The sequence below is a fragment of the Pipistrellus hanaki genome (genome assembly GCF_964339955.1).
Source record: "Pipistrellus hanaki genome assembly, chromosome: 6".
Classification (NCBI taxonomy): Eukaryota; Metazoa; Chordata; class Mammalia; order Chiroptera; family Vespertilionidae; genus Pipistrellus; species Pipistrellus hanaki.
In genome coordinates this window covers 14,100,564-14,119,418 of record NC_140508.1, presented here as the reverse complement: position 1 = coordinate 14,119,418, position 18,855 = coordinate 14,100,564, and the positions used below count along the sequence as shown (strand labels likewise).

Below are 18,855 nucleotides of genomic sequence, written 5' to 3'. Positions count from 1 at the left end.
AGTCTGATGATTTTCCAGGGTTGGTGAGGATGAGGGGATTGCTCTGGTGAAAAGCCATACTGCCACTTTGGAGGACAATTTGACAACATTTTCAGATATAAAAAAAAGCTCATGCCATTCATTGTCTCTGAATCCGCCTTAGGACAACACTGTTACACAAGAGGCATGCACCAGGATGTTCATTGCAGCACCACTGTCAATAGCAAACAGTTGGAGACAGTCATCACTGGGGGATTAGTTTTTATTTATTTTTATTTTTATTTTTTTGTTAAATATGAATTTTTTTTAAATAAATTTTTATTGTTCATATTATTACAAATGTTCCTTTCCCCCCCCCTTCTCACCCCACCCTCTGTCCTTTCCCCACCCCCCATTGTCCTCATCCATAGGTGCACAATTTATGTTCAGTCTCTTCCCACATCTCCCTCTCCCCTTTTCCCCAAGAATCATCAGTTCGCTCCCCTTCCATACCTCTGATTCTATTATATTCAACAGTTAATATTGTTCCTCAGATTTTTTTTTTTTTAGTTTCCTTGGTTTTTAGATTCACTTGTTGATAGTTACGTATTTGTTGTTCATAATTTTTATCTTTATTTACTTTCTCTTCTGAAAGAACCCCCTTCAGCAATTCATATAATTCTGGTTTGGTGGTGATGAACTCCTTTAGCTTTTTTTTATTAGTGAAGCTCTTTATCTGACCTTCGAATCTGAGTGATAGCTTTGCTGGATAGATTATCTTTGGCTGTAGGTTCTTGCTATTCATCACCTTGAATATTTCTTGCCATTCCCGTCTGGCATGCATGGTTTCTGTTGAGAAATCAGCTGACAATCGTATAGGTGCTCCTTTATAGGTAACTACCTGCTTAGCTCTTGCTGCTTTTAATATTCTCTCTTTGTCTTTTGCTCTTGGAATCTTAATTATGATTTGTCTTGGTGTGGTCCTCTTTGGATTCCTTTTATTTGGAGTTCTGTGTGCTTCCTGGACTTGTAAGTCCAATTCTTTCCCCAGGTGGGGGAAGTTTTCTGTCACTATTTCTTTCAGTATGTTTTCGATATCTTGCTCTCTTTCATCTTCTGGGACCCCCATGATTCTAATGTTGGATCGTTTGAAGTTGTCCCAGAGGTTTCTTACATCATCTTCAATTTTCTGGATTCTCTTGCCTTCTAGCTTCTGCAGAGGAGTGTCTTCTGGCTCTTTATGTTCCAAATCTTTGACTTGATTCTTGCGATCTTCTATTCTGTTTTTAGGACTCTGTAAAATATTTTTTATTTCAGACAATGTATTCTTTATTTCTTGTTGATCCCTTATCATTTCTTGTTGATCCCTTTTCATATCCTCATAGGTCTCATTTATTTTATCGGCCTTTTCTAGGAGTCTCTTGAAAAACCTTATAAGTGTGGCTTTGAACTCTATATCCAGTCGCTTTTTGTCCTCCATTTCTTTCGTTTGTGATCTATTTGGTTTAGGCATTTTCGCAGGCAGCTTTCCTGATGGGGCGGGGTTTCAGGGTGGAGCCTACAGCCTTGGCTTCCGTCAGCCCCGCCCTATGCGACTCCTGAGACTCAGGGTCCTTCAGTACTTGTTGCAAGCGCCTCTGAGAGAAAGGTGCCCTCGATTTTCGCCTGCTGCCAAACTGTCTATGCTCTCCCCCAATGAGCCCGGTATTGGGGTTCAGTTCAGTTGGAAGTGGAGTTGGAGGTGGCGTTCAGAGCAGTCTGGAGCCCCTGTCTCCTTCCCGTCAGGGCAATCCCGCGGCACAGCCGGCCGGCCCTTCTCTGCGCACACTGTGCGCCTCCGGGACCTCCTCTCGCCATTCCCTGGAGTTCCGCCTTACAGCCCAGCTCCCTATGGGTGAGCCTGGGTCCCCAGGGTCTGGCCTAGAATTGGGGTTCAGAGCAGTTGGAGCTGGGCCCAGCACAATCGGAGCTTTTCTCTGCTTCCCGCTTGGGAACGCCAGCCAGGCACTCGGCCTCCCTCCTCTCCGGCTCCGTCCTCTCCGCGCCGCGTGTCTCCGTACCTTGGGCTTTTACAGCTCCTCCGCGCTTCCTTCTGGTTTTCTCCTTGCTTCTTGTTGTAGGATTTCCAGTCAGTCAACTTTCCTGTAGTTCTGGGTAATGTCCATTTTATATTTTAGTTGTATTTTTTGAAATTGTTGTGTGCGGCTGCGGCTGGTTGCCTACCTGAGCAGCCATCTTGGATTCTCCCCCGGGGATTAGTTTTTAAAATGTGACTTAAAAAAATTTAAAATGTAACTCGCATACCATAAACTTCACAGTTTCCAAGTGTACAATTCACAGGGTTGTTGCAAACACCACCACCATCTAAGTCCAGAACAGTTTTGTCGTTTCAAAAAAAAAACCCTTTATCCATTTGCAGTTACTCTCCATTTCCCTTATTTCCCCTATAACAATTTTATTGCAATTTAATTCACATACCATACAAGTTACCCATTTTAACTGTACAATTTAGTGTTTTTAGTATAGGTACAGGATTGTGCAACTATTCTAAAAATTGACGTTAGAACATTTTTATCATCCTATAAAGAAACCTCACACCCTTTAGCTATTACCCTCAAAGCCCTACTCCTCAATCCTAGGCAATCATTTCTGACTCTATAGATTTGCCTATTCTGGATATTTCATTTAAATGCATCATAAAATATGCCTTTTATGTCTGGCTTCTTGCACTTAGCATGTTTTCAAGATTCATTCACATTGCACCATGAATTACTGCTTCATTCCTTTTTATTGCCAGATAATATCACATTGTTCGGAAATACCACATTTTTTTAAATCACTTGATAGACATTTAGGTTGTATCCACCTTTGGGCTATTTTGAATAATGCTGTCAATGAACATCCATATGCAAGTTTCTGTAGGAAAGTATGCTTTCACTTGTCTTGATCGAATTCCTGAATCCTGTGGTAACTCGGTTTAACTTTTGGAGGAACTGCCAAACTGGTTTCCCACAGCAATTGCACCATTTTACATTCTCACCATCAATGTATGAGGGTTCTGGTTTCTCTGTGTTTCTGAAAATTATAACCATCCTAGTGGGTATGAAGAAGTATTTTTTATTTGTATTTGTGGTTTGGATTTGCATTTCCCTGATGACGAATGTTGTTAAGCATCTTTTCATGTACTTGTTGGCCATTTGTGTATCTCCTTTGCAGAAATATCTATTCAACCTGTGGTATTTTTATGCTAAGCTGTAGAACTGTTAAAAGGAATGAGGCAGTTTTGCATGATCCCTGGTCTATTTTTACATATAGATCAAGACTTAACACTGAGCAAAATAGCAAATAGTAGAAAGATACATTACAGCATCATAAATTTTATATAAATACACATAGGTGTGCCTTGTGTACACACACACACACACACACACACACACACACACACACCAACACTATATGTTTAAATATAAATATGGGGATAGAGAAGGGTCTGATAGAATATTCATCAAACCTGTCACCATGGTTGGTTACCTTGGGGCAGGAAGAGAGAGAGTGGGATTTCATCAAAAGGGACTTTTGTGGGGGGTTTTTTGTGTTTTTTTAATACATTTTAAGAGTATTAATGAACTAGTTACTTGACAAAAATTTGTATAAAACTCCTTAAAATGTATGACAATTTGAAGAGAGAAGGAAAAAGAAGCAACTGGAGGACTCTAGCTGGAGAGGGCTCCTGTTCTGCAAATATGGTCATCGGTTCCCTTTATTGTTCAGATTTCTTTTGTCGTGGTCTCTCTTTCAAAGTAACTTTATTACTCTTTAATAATATATAACAATTCAAATAGTATAGAGGTTTATGAAGTTAAAATTGCTCATCTCTCTTCACCTCTAGTCCCTCCTTCTCCATGACAATTTGTGTCAGTACAGCTTCTTTTCTCAATAAACTTCTTTGTCCTCTTATTGTCTCCTCACCCCTCCCAAGGTCTTTTTCTTCAGTTTTCTGTATTTGATGGGGAAAGGGGAGTCTGTCATTAAGTGTCTATGACAGTGGTCTTCAGGCTTGCTTTGTGTCACCCCCTACCAGAGATTGTGATTCAGTGGGTCTGGAGTTCTGCTCTGGTGTCTCGATTTTATAAAAAGCTCCATGGTGAGTCTGATGAGCCAACAGGGTTGAGAATCATTTACCTCGTGAATAACACAGCAGTCATAAATTGTACCCGTGATGTTTGTTTGAGAATTATTTTATGAGAGAGTAATGAAACTGTCAGCTTTATGGAAACATGCCTGAACTTACATGGTCTGTTTTGTTCCAGGAATTTCAGATAATTTTTACTTATTTTCAGCATTTGGTTTTATCTCTGACTAAAGACTCTTCATTGGGCTGCCATCTGAGTCTGAGAAAGTGATCTTGGGTTCAGTTTTGAAAATGGTAGGACTAAGAGGCAAAGTTGGCTTGTAAGATTTCTCCCATTTCTCATTGAAAATGGGTGGATATAAAAAAATGAATGGTGTTAAATCTTCTGTGTCAGGCAAACTGTTCCCGGGTCCTATTTTGTAAAGCTGAGATGTCTGTAGACTTCATGATAGTATGTTTGCCTGAGATGCAAGTGAGAAGCTCATGTAACTCATAAAACTTCACACTAATTTCCATTCTTGTGTTTTCAGACATAGAACTTGCAGAAATTTGTAAAAGCCACTTAGAGACATAATAATACTCATTTTCTCTAGAATAATAAACCTGACTAATCTTTCTCATACCTTAAATTTATATTAAACTTACATTTTCTCTTCTAGGTATTCTCATGGGAGCAGTTATAAAAATTATAGAGTTTAAAAAACTGGCAAATTGGAAGGTAGGTTCATTTTTAACATAATTATGGGTGGGTTTTTTTGGTTGTTTTTAATTTTAGCAACACTGATAGTTATGGTGGCTTTCTTATCAATGGAGTTTATACTACCACATTAATTTATTTAATATTCTATTAGATTAGGGTTGATACCTTTACAACTTAGCTTTTTTAGAAAATATTTTTTTAATATATTTTATTGATTTTTTACAGAGAGGAAAGGAGAGAGATAGAGAGCTAGAAACTTCGATGAGAGAGAAACATCAACCAGCTGCCTCTTGCACACCCCCTACCGGGGATGTGCCCGCAACCAACGTACATGCCCTTGACCGGAATTGAACCTGGGACCTTTCAGTCCGCAGACCAACGCTCTACCGCTGAGCCAAACCGGTTTTGGCTACAACTTAGCTTTTTTAAAGCATATGTCTGTTTCAAGCTAACATGGAGCCCTCAATGTTATGTTATTTACGCACATTTTTATAATCTTAAGGGAAGGCTCTAATTAGCATTCTTTTATTTATTTATTTAACCTTAGAGAGAGAAACACCGATCAGTTGCCTCCCTCACAGGCCCCGACCAGGGATCGAACCCAAAACCTGGGTATATGCTCTGACTGGGAATCGAACCTGCCACCTTTTGGTGTATACTCCAACCAATTGAACCACACTAGACAGGGCTCTAACTAGTGTTAAATATTAAACAATGTTGGTAGTTTCCAATTTATTCTATTCTCACGGCTGAGAATAATAAAACAGGAGAGCTTACAGATTGCTTTACAAACTATAGCTCATGCTGACCCACGATATCCATGGGAAGTAGATTGAGTATTATCATCACTCCATTTTTTACAGTTGATGAAAATAATGCCCAGAGAAGTCGGGATATGTCCAATGTCACAGAACTAGAAAGTGGCTGAGTTGAGTCATGTGTCCACACCCTCTGGCCCTGTATGTTCTGTTTTCTCCATGGCACCATGCTGGCCTCAGTCTGTGGATGTCCATGCCTTAGTGTTTGCACAGTGGTCATTAGAGAGTGAGCATCATCTTGTGGCGTAAGGACTAATTGAAAATTGAATTTAAATTTAAACTTGAGCATTCATATTGAGAAATTAACAAGTGTGTTACAAAATTGAATTTGTGAATGGAAATAAGGTCCATTTCAAAATATTAAAGAATTGGATGATTAAAATTTATCACATTTGAGCTCCCCTGGGGTTAATCTGCCTGCTGAGCTATAGAGCAGTGTCGCCAACCTTTCGGACCTCACGGACCACCAGTGGTCTTCAGTGAGTAGACAGGGCTCTAACAAGTGTTAAATATTAAACAGTGTTGGTAGCTCTACCAACCTTTCGGACCTCACGGACCACCAGTGGCGATTGCTGCTGTAGTGTATAAACTTTCTAAAACAAGCCATGTGACCATTGTATGAAGCACAATTTGAAATTGTTATACATAATATTCAGGAAATATTATATGTTTAAATGAATTCTCAAGTGTATATTCAGCTTCTAATAGTATAGAACCCCCTCAGCTGAACTGAGGCTAGGCAGGCCCCACCGGAGCACATTGTGAATAGTATCTCTGCCTCCTGCAACTGTTAGATTTAACCATCCCTGCTGGGGCTCGTCCTAGGCCGTGGGCACAGCCTGGTACCCTTTCTCTTCTCCTAGGCTTGTCAGAGCCCGAACTGTACCTAACACATTTTGTTTCACTTGATTTAAAAGCAGTTGATCGAAATTTAAATTGATTTAAAAATAATTTAAAATTGTTCTATATTTAAATATTATTAATTCATATAAAATCCTGGAGTTTTTATATAAAAATCTGAACTCCTAGCTTCTCTTGAAAATGCAGCTCTCTTAACAGCACCCTGCATTCTGCTCAGCGGATACAAGGCACCGAGGGGCAGCTGCTCCCCTGGTAACACCATGTGGCCCCTGGAAACCTTTGAGTTGTGACCCCTGCTCTGAGCAGTGAGAGGAGAGGAGGGCAGGTTATCTCGCACTTTTAGTTTTATAGGCTTCAGTATTAGTGGATTTATTTTTACAGATGTGTCAAGTTAAAATATTAGTAATACATTTAATAGTACAGACAAGTGAGCCAAAATTGGGTGATGAATTAAGTGCCTGCAGAGCCATCCAGGCAACCAATGCTTGACCTCAGAAAAGGGCAAGGTTTCTAGTGGGGCTGCTAAAGGCAGGCTTCCTGCAAGACCAGTGTTTGTGTAACGCCAAAGCAGGAAGCAGGACACCTGTTTGGAATCTGGGTGCTGCAGGGAGCAATTGGAGATAAGAAAAACAAGGAGCTTGGTTTTTTTTCTCCATGAAGTTCTATTTTCAGGCTGTCTCTCTGGGCCTGCATTCTACCTGTATTGTCGTATGTTCAATATATTTCTCTAAATCAATTGATTTTTTTAAAAAATATATGTTTTATTGATTTTTCACAGAGAGGAAGAGAGAGATAGAGAGTTAGAAACATCGATGAGAGAGAATCATCGATCAGCTGCCTCTTGCACACCCCCCAATGGGGATGTGCCCGCCACCAAGGTACATGCCCTTGCCCGGAATCGAACCTGGGACCTTTCAGTCCGCAGGCCAACGCTCTATCCACTGAGCCAAACCGGTCCCGGCTGATTTTTTTTATTTATATGCATTTTTGTAGCAGTTTTTAAAGCTTTATTGTGGTAAAATATACATAACATAAAATGTACTAAATAAATACATTTTTCTACCCTATTTTCAGCCCTATTTTCTTTTATATAAATATATGTGTGTGTGTATATATATAATTTTTAAAAATTGATTTCACAGGGGAAGGGAGAGGGAGAGAGAGATAGAAACATCAATGATGAGAGAGAATCATTGATCAGCTGCCTCCTGCATGCCCCCTACTGGGGATTGAGCCCACAACGTGGCCTGTGTCCTGACCTGAAGTTGAACTGTGGCCACCTGATTCATGGATTGATGCTCAACCACTGAACCACAACGGCTGGGCCCTTCTACTTTCTATTTTTATTTATTTATTTATTTTTTTAGTAACCCTATTATACTTTCTGTCTTTATGAACTTACCTATTCTAGTTGCCAAATGTAAATGAAATCATATAATATCTAGCCCTTTGTGTCTGACTAATTTTACTTAGCATGTTATTTTTAAGGTTCATCCATGTTGTAGCATACATCAGAATTGCCTTTCTTTTTATGGCTGAATGATGTTCCATGTAGGTTTATACCATACTTTATCTATTCATCTGTTGATGGACCCTTGGTTTGTTTCCACCTTTTGGCTGTTGTACATAATGCTGCAATGAACTTTGTTTTAAAGGAAACATCATAGTACTGTTTTAAGTGGAAAACCAATTTCATTTTTCTAAATAAACAAGATTTAAAAAAAAAAAAAAGGAGCCGAAGCCGGTTTGGCTCAGTGGTAGAGTGTTGGTCTGCAGACTGAAAGGTCCCAGGTTCGATTCCAGTCAAGGGCATGTACTTGGTTGCGGGCACATCCCTGGTAGGGGGTGTGCAAGAGGCAGCTGGTCGGTGTTTCTCTCTCATCAACGTTTCTAGCTCTCTCTCTCTCCCTTCCTCTCTGTAAGAAAATCAATAAAATATATTAAAAAAAAAAGTCTCTAAAGTCAAGCCTGTCAGAGAGAGGTCAGCACACGAGAGAGCCGTTCTCACTGTTGCACCAGCCTGAGATGGCTTTGACTTAACTGGGATTGAAAAGAATCCAAAAGGGCTGACTTTCTCAGTGTGCAGGGTCAGCGGTATTTGACACACACACTTCCCAAGTGCCACCGAAAACCATCTGACTGTTTTGGGGAGAGGTGTTGCCAAAAGGAGCCAGGGACCTTTCTGAAGCACCATTCACCGTAAAGTGATGAATGCATTTCCTGTGGCTGCTGTAACAAAGTGCCACAAACTGGCTGACTTAAAACAACTGAGATTATTCTCTCATTGTTCTGGAGCAGGGGTCCTCAAACTTTTTAAAGTGGGGGCCAGATCACGGTCCCTCAGAGAGCTGGAGGGCCGGACTATATGAACTACTAATTCCTACTGTAACACCTCGGCTGCGCTCACTGCCCAAAAAACCTGGCGGGCCGGATCAGACTCCTCTGCGGGCCGCATGTGGCCCGCGGGCCGTAGTTTGAAGACCCCTGTTCTGGAGGCTAGAAATCTGAAATGAAGGTGTTGGCAGAGCCTTCAGGGAGCAAATTCAGGCTCCCAGGGAGAATCCTTCATTGTCTCTTTCAGCTTCTGGTGGCCCAGACATTCCTTGGCTGTGTCTCTGCCTTAGTCTACCTTCACACGGCCTTCTGTGTCTGAATGTCCTTTTCTGTCCCTAATGAGAACACTGTCATTGGGTTTGGAACTCATCCTAATCCAGAATGACCTCATCAGGATTCTTCCCTTAATTCCATCTGCAAAGACCTGATTTCCAAATGAGGTCAGATTCTGAGGTTCCAGGTGAACATGAATTGGGGCTGGAGGCCACTATGAAATCCGTTGTAGGTGGGGTCTCCTTTTCCCCAGGGAAGGGTTAGTTTCTGAAACTCCAAAAGAATCTGTATGGTGGCTCCACTGCCCGGATCCCGAGAATTGGTTGCCTCACGGACCCAGAGATCAGCCCGTTTCTTTTCACGTGGTCCCAGCCTGAGTCATGAGCTTGTACAGGGAGTTATTTTAAGACTTAATCAGAAGTCATTTGCTTCTATTTTAAGCCTTTCTTAAATGCTATTTTAGTCTTTATGGTAACAGCTGTACATTTGTAAGAATACATTTAGTTATTCTTTTGAATAGAGAATTTTGACAAGAAACCAGACTGTCAAGATTGTGGCATAGAAATTTTCATATGAAAAAATGGCCTAATTTTGCAGTATTTTATAGACTGTGTATTACATGTAGTCATTTTGGGATTGAAGACCAATATGTGTTTTCCCCTAATTCACCAACAATTAGAGAAATACATTAATATAGAAAATCCACCTATTATTTCATTCTACCAAAGATGGCAATATCTAGAAATAGCTTTCATAATTGCACTTAATATTTGAATCTGGAAGCATAGTGAGGGGCATAGCTATCAAGTTGTGAGGGCATCAGGAGGGGACTCTTAGTCAGATTTAGGAAAATGGCGGCGCTGTCTGTGACAGACAGAGAAAAGGCGGAGCTGTCATAGACACGTGCAGGGTTTACTCTTCCTCAGCGGATTGTTTTAGGTCTTACCACTGCCTTTATCCCGGAGGGTTCCAATTTGTGGACTTGTTTTTGAAAGTGTTCTGCTTGAATTGAAAAGTTTTCTACATTAAAATTCATTTTCTTTCCTTAGTAAAGGATAAAAAGCATACGATGGTGTGTTTGGAAGCGATTCATTCTACCTTTTCTTTTGCTTGTCATCTTTTAAACTCACTTATCCTACTTTAAAAAAAATTTTTTTTAGCCGAAACCGGTTTGGCTCAGTGGTAGAGCGTCGGTCTGCGGACTGAGAGATCCCAGGTTCGATTCCGGTCAAGGGCATGTACCTTGGTTGCGAGCATGTCCTGGTAAGGGGTGTGCAAGAGGCAGCTGGCTGATGTTTCTCTCTCATCGACGTTTCTAGCTCTCAATCTCTCTTCCTTCCTCTCTGTAAAAAATCAATAAAATATATTAATATATATATTAATATATTTTAATATATATTAATATATTTATATATTAGTATTGATTTCAGAGAGGAAGGGGGAGCGAGAGAGAGATAGAAACATCAATGATGAGAGGGAATCATTGATCAGCTGCTTCTGGAATTGAGCCCCCACCCCAGGCATTTTCTTTGACTAGAATCGAACCCTGGACCCTTCAGTCCGCAGGCTGACTGACGCTCTATCCACTGAGCCAAACAGCTAGGGCTGTCCTACACTGTTAAATACACTTTTTTTTTTTGGTATATGTGGCGGGGGGGGGGGGGGGGGCGCTGTTATTTTTGTTTTCTTGTCTGTTCTCCTGCTTGGTTGTTTTTATCAGGTGTGTTTTCACTGGGCCAGACCTGAGAGAAGAATTACTTTGGCTCTTCATTGGTGGATTTAGTTCTTAATTACACAAATCCCATGCCTCTAAAAATACCCGTTTTATGTTTACAGGAAGAAGAAATGTTTCGTCCAAATATGTTTTTCCTTCTATTGCTTCCACCTATTATATTTGAGTCAGGATATTCACTACACAAGGTAAGACTTAGGCACATATTAGTGTTTTTGGTCTGGATGGCTTCCTGTGTTGGTAAGAAGCGTGGGTGTTGATTTAGCAGTGGTGTCTCCGTTACTCATCATGGGTGTGCAGGGTAGAAGCTGGACTGGACTGCCTGACTTGTGGACAGGAGAGACATGGTCAGCGGGCTGCTTTCATGGTTTCAGGCAGTGTGGCTTATTAAACCAGGGTATTCCATAGAAGGGAGATTTTCCTAGGAAGATGGCCAGAGTGATATTAAGTGGTACATGGGTGGCACAATGACTCTTCTTGTTGGACACAGACTAGCACATGTTGAAAGGATGGAGTGTGTCCTGGGTGAACAGGGACATGTACCCTGGGCCTTTTGATTCTCTTAGCTCATCATGAGTCCTTCTCCTCCTTAGGCTCCTCATCCTTCAGTATCTCCCCTCTCAGTACCCTACCCTGGGCCTCAACTCCCAGCTCGCATTCCCCATTTCCCCCTGCTCCCCAGTCCAGCTACTCTTCATAGTGGGAGCCCCATCATTCTGCCTCATCTTCTCACTCCTTCAGACACACTCCCCGACTCCCACAGTTGTTCTGCTCATCCTTGGCTTCCGGGTTCCACCCTTAAGAGGGGCCCCGCTGGCACCTGCACACTTCCCTGCTTTGCCTTGTAATTTCTGATCTGTCCTCCAACTTCCAGTGGGACTCTTTCTGCCTGGGCGGGAGTTTCTCACTTTTAAGCTAGTTTTGTGTGTGTGCATGTTTTTTTTTTTTCTTTGCCTGTAAGTTTTCTTTAAAGATAAATATATTTAAGTTTTAAAATACATGGTTCAACTTAAAATGTTAGTAATAAAAAGGTTATTTTATGAGTATGGTAAAAAAAAAAAATTATGAAAGTTGAAAGGACTAAGATTTGGCTAACCATTGGAAAGAGGAAAGAGGAAAGAGCCTGGGCTTTGGAGCCAGAGACCTAGATCTAATCATATGCTGCCCCCTATGGATTGCTTTTGGGTACAGCAGAAATTCAAAACAAAAAACAAAACCAAAACCCTACCTCTCAGGTTGCTTTGAAATTTACACTAGCCCTAGCTGGTTTGGCTCCGTGGATAGTGCATCAGTCTGCAGACTGAAGGGTCCTGGGTTCGATTTTAGTCAAGGGTACATGCCCAGATTGCAGTCTCAATCCCCAGTAGGGGGTGTGCAGGAGGCAGCCAGTTAATGATTCTCTTTCATCATTGATGTTTCTATCTCTCCCTCTCCTGTCCTCTCTGAAATCAGTAAAAATATTTTTTTTTTAAAAGAAGAAATTTACACTAGATGAAAGAATATGTGCAAAGCACCACCCATTACATTAAATAAATTGTAGTGTTTCTTATTATTAATACTTATTATTACTAATATTAATATTACTAGTAGTATGAACAATAACATAATAAAGAGTTAAATTTGTCAAGAAACTTTTGGTTAAAACATACAAATTAATCTCTAATTTTTCACCTGGGTACCAAAGCAAAAATATTCTAAGATGCTCAGTTCTGAATTTTTAAATTGTTATTATTATTTAATCCTTACCAGATAATTTTTTTAAATATTAATTTTCAGAGAGAGTGGAAGGGAGGGAGGTAAGGAGCAGAGAAAGAGAAAGAGAGAGAAAGAGAGAGAGAGAGAGAGAAACATCAACATCAGAGATACATTGATTGGTTACCTCCTGCACACACACCCAGATCAGGAATCGAACCCAAGACCCTTTGATTCATGAACTGATGCTCTAACCACTGGGAAAAACCAGTCAAGACTATTTTATTGTACATCTATCCACCTAAAATGTGAAAAGGAAGTTTAATGTAAAAAAAAAAAAAAAATTCCCAAGTCTTATAAACTATTACTGACATCAGGTAATTGTTAAAAAGAAAACAAGCAAGGAGAAATTGAAGGTCAATATTTTTATTCTTAATTTTTTTCATTTCATAAATCTTAAAAGAACTATCAGCAGAGTATGAAAATGTTTCAAAACAAATTTAAGGAAATAGATTTGATTTTTGACTTAAAAACATAACACTGATTACTACTATGTTAGAGCTTGAAAAGTTTTATTTTCTAATTTTTTGAGGGAAGGAAAATAAACTTGTTAAAAATTTGAGGAAAATAATAGTTTTTTAAATAAATTATTTCTTGACTTGGAATAGTGAACACATAATACAATATACAGATAATGTATTAGAGAATTGTATACCTGAAACCTATATAATTTTATCAACCAATTGAGAAAAAAATAATAATGATTTCTTTGAAGATGGCTTTCCAGCAGAGAATGTGATAATTTATGTGAAAGGGACTAATGTGATATGGAAATGTGAATTCAGAAACTGTCTACTTCTTACCTTTCCCCAAAGATAGGAAGTTAACTCTGAATGTTTTAATTTAATATTGCTATATTTGCTAATGTAAATTTGGACTTGGAATTAAAAATTCAGTAAGACTACTCTAAGTTGATATGCATTATGTAGTCAGGTATTAGCTCTTTAAATTATGAATATCATACAAAGAATAGAACAATAAGTATGTCAGAAACAGATAAATTTACTTTGTATAACAAAGGGAAGTTCTTCTAGTGTGATAACTTGTATTTGGGCAAATTTTCAATATCCAGATTAATATTAACCAACTACGTATATTTATCAGAATTAGCTCCCTATAAACAGACCAAGATTTAATTTAATTTCTCCTATATAATAAAAGCCTAATATGCAAATCAACCAATTGGTTGCTATGACAAGCACTGACCACCATGGGGAAGACGCTTAATGCAGGAGCTGCCCCCAGCCCGCAGGCTCCAGGTCAGCCAAGGCAGGTGCCAACAGCTCCCTCCCCCTTCTTCCCCACCTCATTGCCCTGCTAGTCATCCCACAGATCAGCCCTGATCACCAGCCAGGCCTAGGCATGCTACCCGTGCACATATTTCATGCACTGGGCCTCTAGTTTTAAAATAAGGTAAAGCAGCTTTTTGGAAAGAAAAACTCATAGATGAAAGCCTTTTGTTTAGAAAAAAACAAATCATTGTGTTTGAGTTATTTGAAAGTTCCTGTGTACTAAGGATTGATATGCCAAGCAAAGTAATTGAATGCCAGATTATGGGCAACCAAATCAAAATCACAATGAATAAAGTAAAGAAATTTCCTGAAGGAGACAGGATTAGTGAGTTGTCAGGGTTAAGCTGAGCACACTTTTGAAGTGAGCTTTAAAATGTCAGTCCCTGCTATCTATGGCTTGACAGTTCCTGAGCGAAAAGATAGGATCCCTTGTCCACACTCACAGACAAGGGGTCATCAGTGTTCCCTGGTATTGCTCCTGAGTGGGTCCACAGGATTCTAATAAACAGCTAATTTTCTTAATTTTATGGAAATGTAAAAGATGCTACTATGCTCTTGAATTCAAATATTTTCTCTTAAATGCCATAGAGCAGTGTTTCCCAAAGTGTGGTACGCGTACCCCCAGGGGTACAGGAAGAGTTTGGTGGGGGTACGATTTGCACCGGAGTTTGGTGGGGATATGCACTGCACTGTGCTTAGCTGCGCCCAATTCTACGTTCTTATGAGTACGAGGGGTACTCAGCGTTACGAAAATTATAGAAGGGGTACACATATGTCAAAAGTTTGGGAAACACTGCCATAGAGTATAGATGGAAATATATTTTATCTGTCACATTTGCATTTGATATTGATAGAGTGAAATAGAATTGTTTAAAAGACCTATTCAATAGAAAGCAAAAAGGGGTTTTGATAGTGTAATCTACTGTTTTAACATTCTTTATAGTACTGTATCTTTTCTTAATTAAACAAAAAGTTATGATTGTATAAACTTTGAACTTTGATCAGACATGAAACACAATTGATTCCTCTGTTACCTACTCAACTGGGCATCTTGCACCTGACAACCATTATTTCAGTGACATTGTACAAAAGCAGATGTGGTCATTGCCCCTGTTGAGTCTGCAGCCTAGCGGGAAAGACACTCATCTGAGAAGGCTTCCGTCAGGAAGAGTGTTCTGAGAACTTAGGGTAATTAGAGTTCACCAAGCAAAGAGGAAGGAAGAGTGGTTCAAACCCAGGAAGCACAGTACATTTGAAGAACAAAAAACCACCAGTGTGACTGGCATCCAGAAAATAAAGGGGAGAGAGTTAGAGGTCTTCACAGGGGGTCAAACCATCCAGGTTTGGGTTGGGTGTTAGCTGCATTTCGAGTGGAAGTGAGGGTCAGAGTGAAGGTAGCACAATCAGATTGGTCTTTTGCAATGATCATTCTGGAAGCCCTTGGAAGGCAAGGAGCCAGGGATGGTTGAGAGTTGCTAGAAGCTATTACAGTGGTCCTGGGGAGAGATGATGGCAGCTTGGGCAAGGGCGGTGGAGATGAGGATGGAGAGAAGCAGGGAGATGGGATGTCGTGGGGAACATAAAAGCCACAGGCTCTGTATGAGATGTAGGCATGAGAGAAGACTCCCAGGTTCCCAGCTTGCCAATTGGGGTGGGGGGTGGTGCCCTTCACAGAGAATCAAGCATGTCAGGAGGGCCAGGTGTGGGGGCCAGGCCTTCATTGGCTGGACCACTTTTTCTAACCATTTCTCTCATTTCTGCTCTTTCAAACAGGGTAACTTCTTTCAAAATATTGGTTCCATCATCTTGTTTTCTGTTTTTGGTACAGCAATTTCTGCTTTTGTAGTAGGTGGAGGAATTTATTTTCTGGGTCAGGTAAGAAAAACCATCTGGACATTTTTGAAAATCTTACATTCTTAGAGCTAGTGCAGGGAGGTGGGGTAGACACCTCATGGGGCCTGGGTTTCACATTCGAGGTAAATGCTCCACTGGAGGGAAATCCAGACTTATATGAGGCACAGTAAAGTCATGTTAAACTGTGTTTCAACTCAGTGTCCTCAATGTCTGAAGTTGAGTGAATTTTTCCCATAATCCTCAAAAGTATTTGTTTGCTCTTACTAGCAAACCAATATTGTCTTACTTTGGAATTCCTAAAAATAAAGCAGACTAGATACCACCAAGATCTTCAGATTATAACAATATCAGTTGTGTTGTTAGGTATATTTGTGTTTCAAAAATTACAGATGATTCTGAATATGTTCACTCAATTCTAACTCATCCATCTGTAGAGTTATACACTCTGGATTTTCCACCATTGCTAAACCAGTTCCCAGTATCATCAATTGGGTGTTTGGGGTTCAAATTATTTGAATTCATTCAAATCAGACCCACTGAGGAAGGTAGTATCTGTGGTTTTGCATTATGCACATTTGTGCAGGTCAGTTCTTCTCTTTTATGGTCAGTGGCAGGAAGTTTACCTGCCCTGGTTCTGTAAAGTTCAAGGGCAACAGCTGTATTTGTATCAGATGTGCTTGTTTCCTCTGATGGCTATAGGCTAAAGCCCATTCCATCCGATTTCACCTTCACTGCTGCCTCAGTGGCACCAGAATAAATGTCTGTCCTGCAACCTTCTTCATTGCCCAGCTTCTAGTACCAAATGGTAATAAACTTAGAGAAGAAAACTGTACTGAATTTGGCTTGAAAAACGTAGCATTCTTTGCCATACTTCTGTTGTATGATAATCGGACGCATGTCTAAACTAAAACTTGGGACTTTTTAAAAATGTTCAAGTGGTTTGAGGACTGAAGATGAATGTCCTTATCCACTTGTGATAAAGCACTAATGGACATTTTAATCTTCTTGGCTGTTCTCCAGGGGATTTTTTTGTGTCTGTGTGTTTGTGTGCTTTATTTTACAGGCTGATGTAATCTCTAAACTCAACATGACAGACAGGTAAATCTTCCATACTCTAACACTGTGTGACTGCTTTTGAAAAGTGCTCTCCATATTACTTCCTGGGTGTGGTACCTCTCTGTTCTTTTTCTCTCTTTGTTTTGCTGATGATTTCTCTATAGAATCTATTCGGAATTAATTCGGGTCCCTGGAATTAATCAAAAATAATCGAGGAAATGTTGAAGATCGCTAGTCAGAACATTGCTGATTGAAACGATTAATTTAGTTTGAGCTCTGGAAGGAATAACTCATGAGTTAACTGCCCCCCAAACACACACACACCACATGCTACACCACTGTTTTATTGTTAAGAATGCTCTTCACCTGGATTTATATCTTTTCAATGGCCACAATAGAAGTTGTCTTCTCTTTGATTTATTAGCGATGAAGTGGGGAGTGAGGTGTTAATCTTTTTGCTCTGAATTTCCATTAAATTGGGTGGGTGTCCATTGGGGGAGCAGATGGGGCTAAGGGCTCTATTGCGCATGTCCTCCTCCTCCTGAAATTACTCCAGTGAGCTCTCAGAGCTGCTGCCTCGGAGCCCAGTCCAGGAATTTCCATTATTAGCTTAGCAAGAGGCCAGCTAGGCAGCTGTCTCTCAGATGGTGCCAGATCTAGTGCTGAAAAAGTGCACAAGCAGAGTTCAGCTTGGTTTCCCCGCTCTGAAAGTCCAGTGAGGATGCAGCCCTGCGCTGTTTCTGCGTCCACAGCACTTGGTCCGTCCTGTGGCACAGCTGGGGAGCTCGGAAGCGGGAGCTCTCAGCCCGAGGCCCTCCATCCGGTCAGCCAGAGCTCTCAGCCTTTAGCAGCACCGTGGGGACTAGAATCTCGGAGCCCTTTTCATGGGCAGTGTGCCTCTGATAACATTAAGTCCAATCTCTTTTCTCCCGGGGACATACATTTTAGAGCTTTGGTTGTAGGATAGTTTTGATATACAAACAAGTAGCAAAAGTCACATTCCTGTTCCATAAAGAACTGGAAATAAAACAGAACCGGTGCCCTGCATTTTATAGGTATGTTGCCAGCGAAATGAAATGCCCCAAGTCCAATCCAAATAAAGGAAGAGGTCCAGTGTTCTGTCCTTCAACCTGTTTGGGGGCAACTGGTTAGAGACACAGAAAATTATTGGTAAATTCTCATAAAATTGAATTGGGCAGATGATTGGGATGGTCAGGGGAGAGGAGTAAGAGAATTGTTCCTTAGACAAGCAGAATAACAGCCAGGGAGAGTTTCTTCCTCTGGGTGCAGACACTTTGTTTCCTGTGGAAAGTGACCGTCACACCGCTGGGGAGTGTTCTGGAAAAGTTAGCCACATTGCAGACCCACATGGCTGCAGGGCCTGGCAGAGCATGCCACAGGGGACGCTGGCCAGGTGGCGACGGGGAACCAGAGAGCATGCCCTTGTCTGAAAGGAACAGCCACTTCTCAGCTCCTCTTAATAATCACCATTATGGGCCCAGAGTTACTAGATATTGCAAAATTGTTTTCACCCTGCTGGGGTAGCTCTCTTTGGGCATCGTCCTATGAAGTAGGAGGTCACGGTTCAATTCCCAGTTAGGGCATATGCTGGGGTTGCAGGCTCAGTCCCCAGTGTTGGGCATGCAGGAGGCAGCCAATCAATGATTCTTTCTCATCATTGTTCTTTCTACCTCTCTCTCCCTCTCCCTTCCTCTCTGAAATCAATAAAAATATATTTTTAAAGTTTTTTTTTTTTTCAAAAGAGGCCAGACTTTTAGATATTAATAGGGAATTTTCTGCTTTTCAAATGTTGACAATTTATTCGTTTCTTTAAAATACCATGAGAGTCAAACATGGGACCCACAGACCTCTGCACTAGAGAAAACATTAAATCTAAAACTTTGTTAAACTCTATTTTAGTGATATTTCTGCTGGAGAGATACTTTACTCTTCAATGACCCTGAATTACTTCACCGTCCTACACCATTTCCTTTCTGGTTTTTGATGTTGCTATCCTTTGAAATGATGGAGTCAAGAAAACACACTTTTAGTTGAACTTCTAGCTTCTGATCTTTTTAAAAAACTGGGTCATG

General features: G+C 40.5%; 1 protein-coding gene across 1 annotated transcript in view; it reads left to right on the top strand.

The window, feature by feature from the left end:
* The window catches only part of SLC9A8 (solute carrier family 9 member A8), a 70,304-nt gene that overhangs the window by 15,027 nt on the left and 36,422 nt on the right, over positions 1-18,855 (top strand). Inside the window, 5 exon segments of the mRNA XM_084887135.1 lie at positions 4,750-4,808; positions 10,913-10,996; positions 15,626-15,727; positions 16,727-16,728; positions 16,730-16,804. Of these exon segments, the coding sequence (XP_084743261.1) occupies positions 4,750-4,808; positions 10,913-10,996; positions 15,626-15,727; positions 16,727-16,728; positions 16,730-16,804 (322 nt within the window).